The 18,055-nt window shown below is 42.0% G+C and overlaps 1 protein-coding gene, 1 long non-coding RNA gene and 2 other non-coding genes across 4 annotated transcripts in view; 1 reads left to right on the top strand and 3 right to left on the bottom strand.

The window, feature by feature from the left end:
* Positions 1 to 12,347: 12,347 nt before the first annotated feature.
* Positions 12,348 to 17,038, bottom strand: LOC134354271 (uncharacterized). Its single transcript, XR_010019754.1, has 5 exons — positions 16,881 to 17,038; positions 16,544 to 16,766; positions 15,923 to 15,972; positions 13,567 to 13,642; positions 12,348 to 13,003 (listed from the first exon to the last, which is right to left on the bottom strand). It is a non-coding gene; the product is annotated as an uncharacterized LOC134354271 (long non-coding RNA).
* LOC134354435 (small nucleolar RNA SNORD35) lies at positions 13,397 to 13,476 on the bottom strand. The gene has a single exon (XR_010019796.1). It is a non-coding gene; the product is annotated as a small nucleolar RNA SNORD35 (small nucleolar RNA).
* On the bottom strand, positions 16,221 to 16,298 carry LOC134354434 (small nucleolar RNA SNORD35). The gene has a single exon (XR_010019795.1). It is a non-coding gene; the product is annotated as a small nucleolar RNA SNORD35 (small nucleolar RNA).
* Positions 17,039 to 17,076: 38 nt separating the features above from the next.
* The window catches only part of LOC134354270 (protein RIC-3-like), a 77,660-nt gene continuing 76,681 nt past the window's right edge, over positions 17,077 to 18,055 (top strand). Inside the window, exon 1 of the mRNA XM_063063182.1 lies at positions 17,077 to 17,271. Within this exon, the coding sequence (XP_062919252.1) occupies positions 17,151 to 17,271 (121 nt within the window). The 5' untranslated portion in view covers positions 17,077 to 17,150. The remainder of the gene's footprint in view (positions 17,272 to 18,055) is intronic.

Below are 18,055 nucleotides of genomic sequence, written 5' to 3' on the forward strand. Positions count from 1 at the left end.
ACTCGTACTGGTCCATTTTTAACATTTCTTACAAGTAAACAGTATATTGTCAATCTTTATCAATGACTTGGTCCCCTTCTGTCATGTGCAAAATGCTCACAATCCTTCAGCAAATTGCAATATCTGACAATCACATGTGCCTTTGATAATTGATTTCCTTTCTTGTTTCCTTTAACAGCAATAAGAGATGGGGATTAATTTGAACAGTGGGGCAGAGGCAAAATTTATACTCATTCTCAACAATGAATGGCTTTGTTCTACAAAGAATTATAAGAATTTTAAAAAATCATTGAAATCTTGAAAGCTGAGAAGCAGGACCTCCAGGGTAGTAAGGGTGTCACATGCCAGTGAGGGTAGAAACAGGATGATTTGGCTGATAAATGTGTGGTCGTGAAGCTGGGGGCAGGGCTTCAGGTTCTTGGGTCATTGGGATCTCTTCTGGGGGAGGTATGATCTGTACACGAGTAACAGGTTGCAAGTGAAGCCAAGGGGGACCAATATCTCCTGGTTAGGTTTGTTAGAGCTGTTGGCGATGGTTTATTCTGATTTGGCAGGCAGGTGGGAACTGGAGTGAAGGAACTCAGGATAGGATGAATGGTAAAAAAACAAAGATAGCATTCAGTTAGACTGTCAGGAAGGGCAGGCAGATGATAGGACAAGATTGCAGCCAGCAGGGTGAGGATTAGTGCATTAGGGATGCAGAATCAAAAAGAGTAGCAAATACAGTACTCAAAGGGTTAATTCTCAATTCATGGAGTATAAGAAATAAGGTGGATGATCTTGTTGCACTTTTACAGATTGGTGGGTATGATGTTGTGGCCATCACTGAAGTGTGGCTGAATTTAGTTGTAGTTGGGAGCTGAATGTCCAAGATTACACGTTGTATCAGAGGAATAGGAAGGTAGGCAGAGGAGGTGATGCAGCTCTACCAGTAAAGAATGGCATGAAATGAGTGGAAAAGTATGACAGAGGATTGGAATATGTTGAATCCTTGTGGGTTGAGTAAGAAACGGCAAGGGTAAAAGGACCCTGATGGCAGTTATATACAGGCCTCCCAACAGTCGCTGGGATATGGACCACAGATTACAATGGGAAATAGAAAACATGTCAAAACAGCAATGTTATGATAGTCAGGGGAAATTTTAACATGCAGGTCCATTGAGAAAATTAGGATGGTAATAGACCTTAAGAGAGTGAGTTTGTTCAATGCCTATGAGATGGCTTTTTAGAAAAGTTCATCATTGAGCCTACTAGGGGATCAGCTTTACTAGATTGGGTGTTGTGCAACAGGGGGCGATTAGGGAGCTTAAGGTAAAAGAACCCCTAGGAGTCAGTGATCACAATATGATTGTATTCAACTTGAAATTTCATAGGGAGAAAGTAAAATCTGACATAGCAATATTTCAGTGGAGTAAGGGAGATTACAGTGGTATGAGAGAGGAGTTGGCCAAAGTAAATTGGAAGGAGATGTTGGCAGGGATGACAGCAGAGCAGCAAAGGCGTGAGTTTCTGGGAAAAATGAGGAAGATGCAAGACAGATATATTCCAAATATGCAGAAATACTCAAATGGCAAAATAGTACAACCATGACTGACAGGGAAAGTCAAAACTAATGTAAAAGCAAAAGAATAGGTATATAACAAAGCAAAAATTAGCAGGGGTTAGAGGATTGGGAAACACTTAAAAACCTACGGAGAGCAACTAAAAGAATTATTAGGATGGAAAAGATGAAATATGAAAGCAAGCTAGCAAACAATATCAAAGTGGAGAGTAAAAGCATTTTTAAATATGTAAAAAATAAGGGAGATGAGAGTGGATGTAGGACCACTAGAAAATGAGGCGGAGAAATAATAATGGGGGACAAGGAGATGGCAGCTGAACTAAATGAGTATTTTGCATCAGTCTTAACTGTGGAAGACACTAGCAGTGAAGATACTCAAAAAGCTGAAAGACCTAAGGTACATCAGTCACCTGGACCAGATGAACCGCACCCTGAAAGGGTTCTGAAATAAGTGGCGGTAGAGATTGTGAAGGCATTAGTACTGATCTTTCAAAAATCATTGTACTCTGGCATTGGGCCAGAGAGCTGGAAATTGCAAATGTCACTCCATTCTTTAAGAAAGGAGGAAGGCTTCAGAAAGGAAATTAATAGACCAGTTAGCCTTATCTCAGTGGTTGGGAAGATTTTGGAGTTAATTGCTAAGGATAATGTTATGGAGTACTTGGTGACACAGGACAAGATAGGACAAAGTCAGCATGATTTTCTTAAGGGAAAATCTTGCCTGATGAATCTGTTGGAATTCTTTGAGTAGGATAGATAAAAGGGATGCTGTGGATGTCGTATATATGGACTTTCAGAAGGCCTTTGACAGGATGCCACACATGAAGCTATCTCACCGTGTTAAGAGCCCATGGTTTTACAGGAATGTTACTGGTATGGTTAGAGCATTGGCTAAATGGTAGGAGGCAGCAAGTGGGAATTAAATGATCCTTTTCTGGTTGGCTTCTGGAGACTAGTAGTGTTCCTCAGGGGTCAGTGTTGGGACTACATTTTAATTCTGTATGTCAGTGATTTAGATGGTGGAATAGATAGCGCTGTTGCCATGTTTTCAGATGATACAAAGATTTGCGGAGGGGTAGATAGCGTTAAGGAAACAGGAGGGCTGCAAAAGTGCTTAGATAGATTAGGAGAATGGAAAAGAAAGTGGTAAAGGAATTACAATTTGAAAAATGCATGGTAATGCACTTTGGTAGTAGAAATAAATGTGCAGACTGTTAGCTAAATAGAGAGAAAATCCAAAAATCTGAGCTACAAAGGGACTTGGGAGTCCTTGTGCAGAACACCTTAAAGGTTAGTTTGCAGGTTCAGACAGTGGAGAAGAAGACAAATGCAATGTTAGCATTCATTTAAAGATGTCTAGAATACAAGAGCAAGGATGTAATGCTGAGTCTTTATAAGGCACTGGTGAAGCGGTGAACAGTTTTGGGCTCATCATCTGAGAAAAGATGTTCTGGCATTGGAAAGGGTTCAGAGGAGGTTCACAAGGATAATTCTGGGAATGAAAGGTTTATCATATGAGGAACGCTCTGAATCTGCATTCGCTGGAATTTAGGAGGATGAGGAGGGATCTCATTGAAAGGCCTAAACAGAGTAGGTGTGGAAAGGATGCTTCCCGTGATGGGGGAATCTAGGACAAGTGGGTACAACCTCAGAATAGAGGGGTGTCCATTTAAAACAGAGATGCGGAGAAATGTCTTTAACCAGAGGGTGGTGAATTTGTAGAATTTGTTACCAGAGGCAGCTGTGGAGGTCAGGTTATTGGCTGCACTTAAGGTAGAAATAGATAGATTCTTGATCAGACACGGCATCAAAGTTTACAGGAGAAGGCTGGGGAGTGGGGCTGTGGAGGGGGAAAATAGATTAACCATGATTGAATGGCGGAGCAGACTCGATCGGCCAAATGGCCTAATTCAGTTCCTAGGTCTTATGGTCATATGGTCTAAAACTAAAATGGATAATCATAGATCTTTTTGAGATGCAGCACAGTAACAGGCCCTTTGGGACCACTGAGCTTATGCCACCCTATTACACCTTTGTGACTAACTAACCTGTACAACTTTGGAATGTGGGAGGAAATCAGAGTACCTGGCAGAAAATCACACAGTCACAGGGAGACCAAACAAACTCCATACAGACTGAGGCAGAACTGAACCCCGATCACTGGCACTGGAATAGCATTACAATAATTGTGCTGATCCATGATCAGCTGAGTCCATTGGCAAACTTCCTGCAACCTTAGAGCCACCCTGTACAACTGTACAACTCCAATATCAACAGAGAACAATCAATGTGGTTGCCAATATATCTGATTCTGCATGTCACTTTCTCCACTCCAGTAGACGGGGAGCAGATGCTCGCAGGTAAAACAACAGTTGACAAATGAAAAAGATAATTTTTCAAAACTTGTTAGATTCTGGACTAGTTCCTGAGGATTGGAGGGTGGCTAATGTAACTCCACTTTTTAAAAAAGGAGGGAGAGAGAAACCGGGGAATTATAGACCGGTTAGCCTAAAGTCGGTGGTGGGGAAACTGCTGGAGTCAGTTATCAAGGATGTGATAACGGCACATTTGGAAAGCGGTGAAATGATCGGACAAAGTCAGCATGGATTTGTGAAAGGAAAATCACGTCTGACGAATCTCATAGAATTTTTTGAGGATGTAACTAATAGGGTGGATAGGGGAGAACCAGTGGATGTTGTATATTTGGATTTTCAAAAGGCTTTTGACAAGGTCCCACACAGGAGATTAGTGTGCAAACTTAAAGCACACGGTTTTGGGGGTAAGGTATTGGTGTGGGTGGAGAATTGGTTAGCAGACAGGAAGCAAAGAGTGGGAATAAACGGGACCTTTTCAGAATTGCAGGCGGTGACTAGTGGGGTACCGCAAGGCTCAGTGCTGGGACCCCAGTTGTTTACAATATATATTAATGACTTGGATGAGGGAATTAAATGCAGCATCTCCAAGTTTGCGGATGACACGAAGCTGGGTGGCAGTGTTAGCTGTGAGGAGGATGCTAAGAGGATGCAGGGTGACTTGGATAGGTTGGGTGAGTGGGCAAATTCATGGCAGATGCAATTTAATGTGGATAAATGTGAAGTTATCCACTTTGGTGGCAAAAATAGGAAAACAGATTATTATCTGAATGGTGGCCGATTAGGAAAAGGGGAGGTGCAACGAGACCTGGGTGTCATTATACACCAGTCATTGAAAGTGGGCATGCAGGTACAGCAGGCGGTGAAAAAGGCGAATGGTATGCTGGCATTTATAGCGAGAGGATTCGAGTACAGGAGCAGGGAGGTACTACTGCAGTTGTACAAGGCCTTGGTGAGACCACACCTGGAGAATTGTGTGCAGTTTTGGTCCCCTAATCTGAGGAAAGACATCCTTGCCTTAGAAGGAGTACAAAGAAGGTTCACCAGATTGATTCCTGGGATGGCAGGACTTTCATATGAAGAAAGACTGGATGAACTGGGCTTGTACTCGTTGGAATTTAGAAGATTGAGGGGGGATCTGATTGAAACGTATAAGATCCTAAAGGGATTGGACAGGCTAGATGCAGGAAGATTGTTCCCAATGTTGGGGAAGTCCAGAACGAGGGGTCACAGTTTGAGGATAGAGGGGAAGCCTTTTAGGACTGAGATTAGGAAAAACTTCTTCACACAGGGAGTGGTGAATCTGTGGAATTCTCTGCCACAGGAAACAGTTGAGGCCAGTTCATTGGCTATATTTAAGAGGGAGTTAGATATGGCCCTTGTGGCTATGGGGGTCAGGGGGTATGGAAGGAAGGCTGGGGCGGGGTTCTGAGTTGGATGATCAGCCATGATCATAATAAATGGCGGTGCAGGCTCAAAAGGCCGAATGGCCTACCCCTGCACCTATTTTCTATGTTTCTATGTTTCTATGAAAGTCCTTTACCGAAAAACAAAGACAGCAATTTTAGGGAACTTTGGATAACAAAGGATATTGAAGGACAGACTGGGGTGAAAAAGTGGGATAGCAATCTCTTAAGAGTGTAGTATAAGACCATATAACCATAAGACATAGTAGCAGAATCAGGCCATTTGGCCCATCGAGTCTGCTCCGCCATTCAGTCATGGCAGATCCTTTTTTACCCTTCCTCAACCCTATTCCCTGGCTTTCTCCCCGTAACCTTTGATGTCGTGTCCAATCAGGAACCTATCAATGTCTGCCTTAGATACACCCAACGACCTGGGCTCCACAGCTGCCTGTGGTAACAAATTCCACAAGTAAGACAGAATGTAAGAGAGAATTTAAGAAGAAACTTAAAAATGGACCCTGAAATAATATCGTTGGCAAGTGCGTTTGAGGAGAATTCCAAAATGTTCACAATTATCTCAGGGGCAATTACACAAATCAGTGAAAAAGTTGCATGCCATCCATACAGATCATTTCATTCTAGCAGTGCACTGAGGAAGCACAAGGGAAATAACAGAATGAAGAATCAAGGGTTACAGTTACAGAGAAAGTGCAGTGCAGGCAGACAATAAGGTGCAGGGCCACAGTGAGGCCTGGTGAGGTCAAAAGTCTATTTTATTCTACCAGGACTGCTCAGTAGTCCCCTGGTACAAATCTGTTAGAGTTATTCAAGGAAGTAACAGGCAGGGTGGACAAAGGAGAGGCAGTGGATGTCACTTATTTGGATTTTCGGAAAGCAGTTGATAAAGCTGCTTAACAAGATAAACTCCTATGACGTTACAGGAAAGATACTGGCATGGATAGTGGAATGGCTGACAGGCAGGAGGCAGTGAGTGGGAATAAAAGGGGCCTTTTTTGGTTGGCTGCCAGTGCCTAGTGGTGTACGGTGAAGGAAGTGGAATTGGTCATATCTCCAGAGGAGAGCACTGCAGGTGAGACTAAAGCAACAAAACACAGCAGACTGATGAATTTGATCACTGAGATTCAGTTGATGCTGAAATTCTTGAGCAATTATTTAGATAATGGAATTAATGGCTTTGTGGCAAAGTTTGCGTATGATATGAAGATAGCTGGAAGGGTAAGTAGTGCTGAGGAAGCAATGCGATTGCAACAGGACATAGACAAAGTGGAAGAATGGGTAAAAAAGTGGCAGATGGAATATAGTGTTGGGAAATGTAAGATACTGCATTTTGATAAAAGGAACAATAGTGTGGACTACTATTATCTAAATGGAGAGAAAGTTCAAACATCAGAAGTACAGAGGGAATTAGGAGTCCTTGTGCAAGACTCCCAGAAGGTTAATTTATAGGTTGAGTCTGTGTTAAAGAAGGCAAATGCAATGTTGGCAATTATTTCAAGGGGAATATATAAAAGCAAGGAGATAATGATGAGCCTTTATAAGACACTAGTCAGACTGCACCTAGAGTATTGTCAATAGTTTTGTCCCATATCACAGAAGGAATGTGTTGTCATTGGAGAGAGTCCAGAGGAGGTTCACAAGGATGATTCTGGGAATGAAAGTGTTAACATATGAGGAGCATTTAGCAGCTTTGGGCCTGTACTCACAGGGATTTGGAAGAATGCGGGTGGGGGAGGGTGAAATATCATTGAAACCAACCAAATGTTGAAAGGACTGGATAGGTTGGATGTGGAGAGAATGTTTCAGTGGTGGGGGTAACCAGAACTAAAGGGCACAGCCTCAAAGTGAGAGGCAACCTTTTAGAGCAGAGCTAAGGAGGAATTTTTTTTAGCCAGAGAGTAGTAATTCTGTGAACTGCTTTGCCACAGAATGTGATGGAGGCCAAGTTCATGGGCATATTTAAGGCATAAGTTGATCATTTCCTGATTGGTCAGAGCATCAAAAGATATGGCGAGAAGGCAGGTGTATGGGTTTGAGTGGGATCCAGGATCAGCCACGATAGAATGGTGTAGCAGACTTAATGCGCTGAATGGCCTAATTCTGCTCCTGTGTCTTATGGTCTTACAATAAGATGCTAGAATCTAGAAGCAGTCATTGAGCCTGGTGGTACATACTTTCAGGGTTTTGTATTTTCTGCCTGATTGTGGAGTGGCTGAGGTCTTTGTTTATATTGGCTATTTTACTGAGACAGTGGAGTATAGCCATAGTCCATGGAGGGGAAGTGGCTTTTCTGATTTGGTGAACTGTGTTCACAACCCTCTGTAGTTTCAGGCAGAGCAGTTACCATACCAAGTCATGGTGCATCCAGATAGGATGCTTTCTAAAAAGTGATAGGGTCAAATCGGACATGCCAAATTTCTTTAGCCTCCGAAGGAAGTAGATACTGGTGTGCTTGTTTGGTGTGGCATCTACATGGTTTGACCAGGACAGGCTTACTCTTAGGAATTTGAAGCTTTCAATCTTTCAACCTCAGCACTGTTGATGTAAAACAGGAGAGTGTACACTGCTCCTGCCCCCTTCCTAAAGCGAATGACTAATTCTTTGTTTTGCTGATAGAGGGAAAGGTTGCTGTCATGACATCATTCCACTAGGCTATCTCTTTCCTGCCCTCTGATGTGTCATTGGAGATTCAGCCTGTTACATTGGTGTAATCTACAAACATGTAGTTGGAGTTGGGGAGTTGGACTGCACCCAATCAGCGAACAGGAGCCTGAGAAGTAATGGTGACTTCACTAACGGCCACAGTTGAAAATTATAAAGGGCAGTGCTTCACAGCATTTTTCGGAGTTTGGACTGTGCCCATTCAGTAAACGGGATTGATTAGAAAGGGCGAATTAAAATAAGGCAGGGGCAAGCAGAGCGGCCATTGCATGAGTGGGCTACTGTTGGAGTGGCTTTCACTCATCAGGCTTCGGTGAGGTAAGTGTCTTCTTTCTTCTTCATTCCTTGCCTGTTAGGGTATAATTAGTGCCGTGAGAATGGCTTCAGAGGCTATGCTTTGTTCTGTGTCTGAGATGTGGAAATTCTGGGAAACCTCCAGTCTCCTGGATTCCACATCTGCACCAGGTACATTGAGCTGCAACTCCTCAGAAAACCTGATAAGGAAATGGAGCGGCAGCTCAATGACCTACAGCATATATGGGAGACTGAGGATGTGATAGACAGATAATTGGGTGACTGTCAGGATAAGGAAGGGAAATTTGCAGCCAGTGTAGAGTATCCTGTGGCCATTCCCCTCAATAATGTATACCACTTTGAATACTACTGAGGGGGACAACCTACCAGGTGGGGTGTGTGCTGTAGCAACCGGGTCTCTGGCACAGTGGCTTTGAACAGGAGAGAGGTGAAGAGAACTGCAGTAGTGATAGGTGATTCCATAGATAAAGGTACAGAGACAAGATCCTGTGGATGTTATATGGACACCCAGGTGGTACGTTGCTTCCCAGGTGTCAGGGTCAGGGATGTCTCAGATCAGGTACACAGCATTCTAAACAGGGAGGGTGAGCAGACAGAAGTCTTGATAAATATTGGTACACATGACATAAATAGGAAATGTGAGGAAGTCCTGAAAAGAGATTTTAGGGAGCTAGGTAGAAAGCTGAAAAGTAGGACCTACAGGGTAGTACTCTGTAGATTGATGTCTGTGCCATGAATCACTGAGAGTTAGAATAGGTTGATTTGGCAGATGAATGTATGGTTGAGGAACTGGTATAGGGATCAAGGGTTCAGATTTTTAGATCATTGGGATCTTTTCTGGGGAACATAGAACCTGTACAAAAGGAATAGGTCACACCTGAGCCCAAATGGGACCAAGATCCTTGCAGGCAGGTTTGCTAGAGCTGTTCGGGAGAGTTTAAACTAACTTGGCAGGGGGATGGGAATCGGAATGATAGGGCTGAGGATGACATAGTTTATTACAAATGGTGTGTAATGGAACTGCTACCAAGGGCAGACTGATGATTGAGCAAAATTGCAGTTAACTGTATGAGCTGCAATGTAAAGGGGGGAGAAAATCCAAAATGGTGATGAATACAGGATGTTATATTTGAATACACACAGCATATGGAATAACGTAGATGAACTTGTAGCACAGTAACAGATCCACTTGTATGACGTGGGCATCACTGAATTGTGGCTGAAAGATTATGGCTAGGAACTTAACATCCAACGATACATGTTGTATCAAAAGGACAAGCAAGTAGGCAGAGGGGTTGGGGTGGCTCTGTTGGTAATCAAGTCATTAAAATAAGGTGACATAGGATTGGAATGTGTAGGATAGTTGTGGGTAGAGCTAAGAAACTGCAAGGGTAATAAGACCTCTGAACAGTAGTAAAGACGTAGTCTACAATTTATAAAAGGAGATAGAAAATGCACGTCAAGGAGCAACATTACAATAATCATAGGGGATTTCAATATGCAGGTAAATTTGGAAAATGAGGTTGGTGCTGGATGCCAAGAGGAGGAATTTGTAGAATGCCTACAAGATGGCTTTTTAGAGCAGCTTGTGGCTGAGCCAACTAGATCAGCTTTTCTGGATTTGGTGGGCAACAAACCAGAATTGATTAGAGACAAGGTAAAGGAATCTTCTTAAGGACCAGTGATTATAATATGATAGAATTCTCCTGCAATTTGAGAAGCTAAGGTCAGATGTATCAGTATTACAGTGGAGTAAAGGGAATTACAGAGGCATGGGAGAGGTGCTGGCTAAAACTGATTGGAAGGAAGCACTAACAGGGAAGACAAAAGAGCAGCAATGGCTAGAGTTCCTAGGAGCAATTTAGATAGAAACATGCCAAAGATGTATTCTAAAGGCAGGATGAAGTAACTGTGGCAGAGCCAACATATAAGCCAGAGATGGCATATAATAGAGTAAAAATTAATTGGAAGTTACAAGACTGGAACTCTCCTAAAAACTAACAGAAAGCAATTAAAAAGTCATACAGAAGGATGGAATACGAAGTTAGGGCTAGCCAATAATTGTACGTGATACCAAATTTCCTCAGACATATATGCTGCATGAGAGGTAAGTGTAGAATCAGAGATATTGGAGATGGGGGACAAGGAAATGGTGGATGAACTGATTTATTATTTTACATCAGTCTTCACTGTGGAAGACATCTGCAGTACGCCAGAAGTTAGAGCGCATCGAGTGAAGTTGCTATTACTAGGGAGAAGGTACTTGGAAAGCTGAAAGGTCTGAAGGTAGGTAAGTCACGTGCACACCAGGGTTCTCAAAGAGGTGGCTGAAGAGATTGTAGAGGAACTAGTAACGATCTTTCAAGAATCAATGGATACTGGCATGGTCACACAGGACTGAAAAATTATGTCACTCCACCCTTCAAGAAGAGAGAGACAGACTGAAGTCTGACCTCAGTGGTTGGGAAGATGTTGGGTTTGATTGCTAAGGAAGTGGTTTCATAGCACTTGGAGGCTAAAATAAGCTGTAGTCAGCAGTTTCCCCAAGGGAAAATCTTACCTGACAAATCTGTTGAAATTCCTTGAAGAAACCACAAGCAGGATAGACAAAGTATCAGTTAATATTGTGTACTTGGATTTTCAGACCTTTGGCAAGGTGCTACATACGAGACTGCTAACAAGAGAGCATGAATAGAGCACTGAGGTGATTGGCAGGAGTGGGAATACAGGGAGCTTTTTCTGGTTGACTGCCAGGGGATTGTGTTGGAACAACTTTTTACATTCTAAGTCAGTGATTTGTATGACAGAATGAATGACTTTGTGGCCAAGTTTGTGAAAGGACTTGGAAGTCCTCATTCAGGATTCCCTAAAGGTTAATTTGCAGGTTGAGATCACTGGTGGTGAGGCAGACAAATGCAATGTTAGCATTTACTTTAAGACAAGGAGAATATAAAAGCAAGGATGTTGATGCCTCACTTCTAAGTATCATGAAGTTTTGGGCCTCTTGTCTAATGAGGGATATGCCAACATTGGACAGGTTTCAAAGGTTCACAAAATTGATTCTGGGATAGAAAGGTTTATATGAGGAGGGCCTGCACTCAGTGGAATGAAAGATCTCATTGAAACCTATTGCATCAGTCTGGGTGGGGGCACTACTGCACAGGACCAAAAGAAGCTGCAGTGTTGCAAATTTAGTTGGCTCCATCTTGGGTACTAGCCTACAATGTACCTAGGACAGCTTTAGGGAGCACTGTCTCAGAAGGGCAGCATCCATCATTTAAAGACCTCCAACACCCAGGACATGTTCTTCACTGTTACCATCAGGTTGGAGGTACAGAAAAGCCTGAAGGCATACACGCAGTTCAGGAACAGCTTTATCACCCCTGCCATCAGATTCCTAAATGGGCATTGAACACTACCTCACTCATTTAATATGTATGTTTTTTGGCATGATTTTTAATCTATTCAATATGTATAGTGTAATTGAACTGCAGCTGCTAAGTTAGGGTGACAAATCATCTGATTCTGCTGTTGAAAGGCTTTGCTGGAGTGGAGGTCTCCAAGGGCCAGAGTGTAAGGGTACAGGCCACTGAGGCCCTAGGATAGGGAAGCTATTGGAGAAAACTCATGGATAGTCATCCTGGTGTTGTGCAATGGAAATACTCTTCCCTTCCCCCCCCACCCACCACTGCAGCATAATTTGAAAAAGCCAGTAAGATTAAGGGCAGCAGTAGATATTATCAATACAATAGGCCATTTGAGAAGGCTTCACACGGTAGTGTGGTCTAAGTTCAAAGTGAAGCTGTCTAATTAGCTTAGAGTGGAGACCAAGGGTAGAAAGGACAATTGTCCAATTAGTGGTGCAATGATACACATCAATAACAGATACAAATACTGGAGGCATGAGTAACACATTTGCAGATAAATTGAATCATTGCAAATAGAGCTAGGACATCTATTATAAAATGATAGAGTAGTAAGAAATACAAATAAAGAGGCATCTGTGGATTTGAATTCAAATTCATAATACCCTCCAAGTACAGTATAGGTACATATGGTGCCATTTTGTTGCTTGCTTTTATAGACCAAGAAATAAAAAGTTAGAATATTATCACTACCTAACACTAGGCATCATCAGAGCAAAAGCAACACACTACTCGATAATAGTTTACAGCCTTGATTGGCAGTGTCATTGTTCTAATCATTTATGCACCTTATAAAGTGTAATTGCTTGAAAAATGCACAAAACTACCTTCTCAAAAATCATGCTAGGGCATTTAGGAGTACTAAACTGCAGAAACTAAACCAAAGCACCAGTTCCTGACAAAGCATTTAATACATAGAAATTTTCAAGAAATGGAGATGAAGGAAGACATTTGGTACTTCAAGAAATTTTCACTGCTTTGAATTACCAACCATGCTTTTCAGTTACCAAATATACAAATTTAAACTCATTACACTGACATCTGTAAATAATACATTTCAACATATTCTAGGTTACATTGAACAGAAGGCATGCAAATAAAATGTTGGTGGATACATGTCATGAATAACATCAAGTATCTAGGCTTGTGACCAAGCACGAATTTTGAACATATCCAGCCTGGAGCCTTCTGCAGTTTCACTGCCAATATCAAGGGACTTTTAACGATGATCCACTCAAGATAGCTCTGGGAAGAAAAAAGTGAGAGAGAATTAACTTTAAGCTAAAATGTTTCCTTAACATTCAGTGAAAAGACTATTACATTTTTATTGCACCTGAAAATTATATACACCTACATAGGTTTAATATTTCATTCAATAACCACAATTAGATTAATCTACAGTCAAACAGCAAAAGGAATAAATGGGTGGGTGAAGGGCAGATGGCAGAGGAAAATGCACCAATACAAACTATACTAAACGCTCCAAGGTACATGAGCCTTGGGCAGCATTATTGCTACAAGGTGTCACAAACTAAGCGCATAGATAATGTATTACACTTGCAACCCAGGACGACACAGAAATAAGCACAGAACCAATCTCACTCATTGCATTAAATCAATCTAGCCAACAATCCCTGTCTGGAGAAATCAGTTATTGCTATTAAGCAGTTTCATCATATTTGTTATGAAGACCATCGTGAGTAAAAACATCATTTTAACTCCAGACAGGGAACAATGTTGAAGATTCCATTAAGACATTGTGTACATAAATGCCACTGGACCTTGCACATTTGAATCTGGGCACCTACCCATGAAATAATCTTACTTCTTCAGCGATTAAGTAATCTTTAGTCCTTATAGTGCAACATTACAGTAGGGCACTGGCTGAAACAAATGTAAAAAAGCACCATTAGAAAACAAATGAATATCACAGATTACTCAATTGCACTTCAATGCCCCCACTACTGCTCCAGATAAAGACAAGCATTAGATCCAAGCTAACACATTCAATGGCACTAGAAAGTTCCAGATAAGTAGTTAGCAGTATTTGAAAGTCACAACTGTCACTAACACCAGAGGAACTACCAAATAAGCAGTCCAAGATCTGAACCAAGCTGTACTGCTGGAGGTGATGACAGTCACACCTTTGCACCATTGAAATGGAAGTCACTTAACTTCTCCAAAGGGTTTGCCCTCACTGTTCAATACAAGTTATTCCATTCATGCACCGTGCCATTGCCAAAATATTAAAGCCCAATATGTTAAATGCCAAGATGAGAATTTCTATTCAGCCTAGGACTTGATATGATCTCAAAGCAGCTGTGGGTTATAGTAACAAATTGCAACAACCTGAATATGGTTGTGAATGATTCATCCTTGATAAAATTATTCACAACCATATTCAAACACAAATATGACAGGATGATCCATATTTGCTTTGTCAAGGTCCTCAGAAGTTGTCTTCAGATAATTCAATCACTCCACAAATACTAACCAAATGAGAAGTTTACAGAAAAAGGTGTCAAGACCAGAGAACATCCTTGCTGCAGTAAACCCAACCCTCAGAAACTGATACTCTCCCAGTGAAATAGCATCCATGGAAAGTAGTCCAGACACATCCTACTCACAAAAAGCAGACCAATGCAAACATTCACCACCTAGCCCATGGTTAGTGAAAGATGGGTGGACTACAGCACCAGAAGCCAACATACACCCAGTGGAGACTTCATTAGGTACAGGAGGTACCCACTGCATCTAGATGACATTTGATGAGCAAGACTTCAGTGAAAAGGCCCTCCAAAATGACTGATTATTGGAGGCAGTCATTCCAGCCACAGGACTACTCCCTGTGTACTCAGGTTCATTGTCTAGGCCTAAATACCAAATTGGTTAAGAGGGCTTGTGTATAAAAACTGGGTAAGATGAGCTAGTTTTCTTTGAGCACAGACCAAAGGAGCGACCTTTAAATGTTTAAATTAACAAGGGGCAAAGAGGCTTGCCATTCTTCCCCCATTTACTACACCAGCCCCAGTAGAGTGAAAATGAAGTGCAGAGATTCAAGTGAGTGGGAAGAAAACCCGGGAGGCAAAATTTTCTCCATGGAGGGCAGTGGCTACAGAATGAGCTGTTGAATGTGGGTACATTTACAACATTTAAGAGATATTTCGACAGGGAAGGTTTAGAGGATAAGTTTCCAACCTTTTTAATGCCATAGACCCCAGGATGGTAACACTTGGTTTAGAGGGATATGGATAGACCAAATGCAGGCAAATGGGACCAGCTCAGGAAGGCTGGATCATGGGATTGGACTGGACTGAAGAGGACCACGTGTTGTTTGACTACAATTTAGGATTTCAACAAGCATAGCCCACACTAACCATAACACTAGTACTTCAGCTGTAGTGTGCATCTAAAAAAAGTCAGACCAGATTTTTTAAATCTTGGACTCTTATATAATGAGATCTGCTGAAATAAAACTTCCGAAACACAGCTTCTATCAGCAAAGAAACACCTCTTGTAATGCCAACCACCCTGCATTCCAAACATCAACTTGACATTGTCACCTTCTCTAAATACTGGAACTCCTCCATTAGCAGCGTGGTGAGTACTTTCAACAGAAGCGAACAGCTTAAGGTGGCAACCAGTCACTTTCAAGAGCAATAAATGCTGGCCAGGTCAACAATGCCCAAATAACAAAACCATTAATGCTAAAGCACACAGCCACTCACAAAATGAGCTACGTTTCCTAATTAACTACTCCTGGGTATTTAAAATACTCTCAATTCAAAGCCATTGAGGACAACAAAGCAAGCTCCAGGAGATAAAGCAAATTCACAATGGAATCACTATCCACCAACCCTTTCACTAAACCTCTCCTACTTGCCACCTAGCCCCACTAACAGGATCCTATATATATTTTCTAGCTCAAGTATTTAATCTCTTTAACTACCCAAGCAGCCACTGCTTAAAATGTTGTTCCATTCCATTTAGTTTTTCCAGTGTATAACCCTTAATCACGGACCCTACTACTAATGTAAGCATCAAATTCTTTCAGCATTTTGGATTTTGATCCGGAATTTCCAGTAAGCCTCACCCCGAGTAAACTTTGCTGACTGACATCAACTCTCCAGTAACTGAACCAAATCGAAAAGACGTGCGAATTACCTGGCGACTGTTCATGATTTATGACTTCTCAATCAGAAGTATTCTGGAAACTGCGAAGAAAACAGAAAATGTTCATAAGACATAGCCACATTGATTTCTTAAAAGTATTTAATATTCTGTTAAAAATCAGGTAGGAATGCTGCATTAATGCCGCTGTGACACAACTTCACTGGTCCAAAGATGTCACGGAAAACCGAGAACGATTTTCTATATACTAGAATACTAACAGCAGTCTAATCAATTAAAAAATTTTATGAAGCCAGCAACTCGCAAGAGTATAAAGCAGACAATTAAGCACTGAGTAGCTATCAGCAATGCCTTAAGCAATCTCATCACAAAGATTATGAAGACCATCGTGAGAAAAAACATCATTACTACTCAGCGATAAAAAAAAGACACTAAACAATTAATTACCCTTATATTTCAAATACACTTCTGAAAGTGCACAGAAATAACTTCATAGTTTTAGAACCATCATAGCAAAAATTTGCATTTGGACACTGTGGTAGACTGAATCTAAAATAGCCCTTTAAAAATAGCGATATTGTTAACAGGTTCTTTGTTCTATTTCACATTAACTACAGAGCAGGCCAGGAGTACCCACTACTTTGAAACACTTACACGAGCCTGGTTCGACCACGTGGAGTGGAAGTGCTCGGGCCCCTCTCCGTCGCAGGAGCGCCATCTCCCGAGAAATCAGATAGAGACCCGAGAACACAAGGAAATGATGAATGTTGGAGCGGCTCTACTCGGTCCCATCGGCCTTCCACCAGACGCTATCACGGCCTCTCACAATTCCCTCTCCGCGCCACATCCGCACAGCCAGCGAGGTCTCTTCTAAAGGCTAGGCGAAAGAGTGAGGTTGAAGGAACGAGTGTGAAGAACTTGAGAGAGAGACAAGGAATGCAGGGGCTAAACCACCAGCGGGACCCGCACCCATCCCAGTCACCCCACTCACCCGAGGACCCTTCCACCTTCAGCGGCTGGAGTTGATAAGGAGCTGCTGGACCCTCCCAGCATTGGCCCATCGCCACGACCGCGACGGCTCACCAGCCGCCGTCCCGAGAGAGGAAAAGACCAGCAGTGCGCCCCGATTCTTATTTATTTCCAGGAGACCGGAAGCTGTCGTCACGTGCTGACCGAGGCCCCGCCTCTCTCTGGGGACCTGGCCTGAGCCCGGAGCCCGCCCGCCCGCCGGCCGCTTCCAGAATCCGGCACCGGCGTTGCCATGGGCTCCTCGGCCCTCCAGAAGGTGCTTCTGATTTCCTGCGTCGTGCTTTGCTGCTCCATCGTCTTCCCCAAAGTCTTCGTTTTTCGATCGATGAAGGATCAGCCACGGCCGCAGGAGGGTAAGGACCCTTCCATCAACTCCTTCCCTCCATCAGCTCCTCTCCTCTCCCCTCCCGTCCATTTGTTCTTTAGCCAACCTACGCAACCCTAAACTTCACTTCAATATTACATCACCATGGCCACTTTCACTACAACAAATTTATGTTCTTTCTTGTATAATTTATATTTTTAATTTATCTATTTATTGTGACTTATGTATCTGATGTGATGTAACTATGATACTGCTGCAAGTAAGTTTTTCATTGCATCTGTACGTACATGTATATAATCATATGACAATAAACTCAACTTTGACTGTTGTTCCCTCTCCCATTCTGCTCGAACTGCACTCATGTGTTGCCTGATTATATCCAGGGATTTGCTTCTCCAATAAAAGTTTATTTGTATACCCATCATGTTTTGCTTGCTTTTTCATCATTTTCCTCATGTATTCCCTATCCCTATGACCCAGCATTTGTGTTTCAATTTTATTTTTTTATCACATTTGAAATTAGACTTACATTTAAAATGATTTATATTTTTCTCTAGTTTTGACATTTGATTTAACAAAGTTAATATCAGGCCATACTGGTCTTCCTCATTGAGCTTAGTTAGAAAATCTGAAAGATGAAATAGTGAAAATGTCTTCAAAAGTTGTTGATCTCTTTTAACATTTACTAGCCGAATAGACAGGCAATTACAAAGGTGCATATTGTTAAACTTAAAATTTTAAGAGAAAAAAAATTTCCTTGACTAAATGCCAAAATGCTGCAGCTCGAGAAGCAAATTTGCAAGTTTTGAAAA

The sequence above is a fragment of the Mobula hypostoma genome, chromosome 11 (genome assembly GCF_963921235.1).
Source record: "Mobula hypostoma chromosome 11, sMobHyp1.1, whole genome shotgun sequence".
Lineage (NCBI taxonomy): Eukaryota > Metazoa > Chordata > Chondrichthyes > Myliobatiformes > Myliobatidae > Mobula > Mobula hypostoma.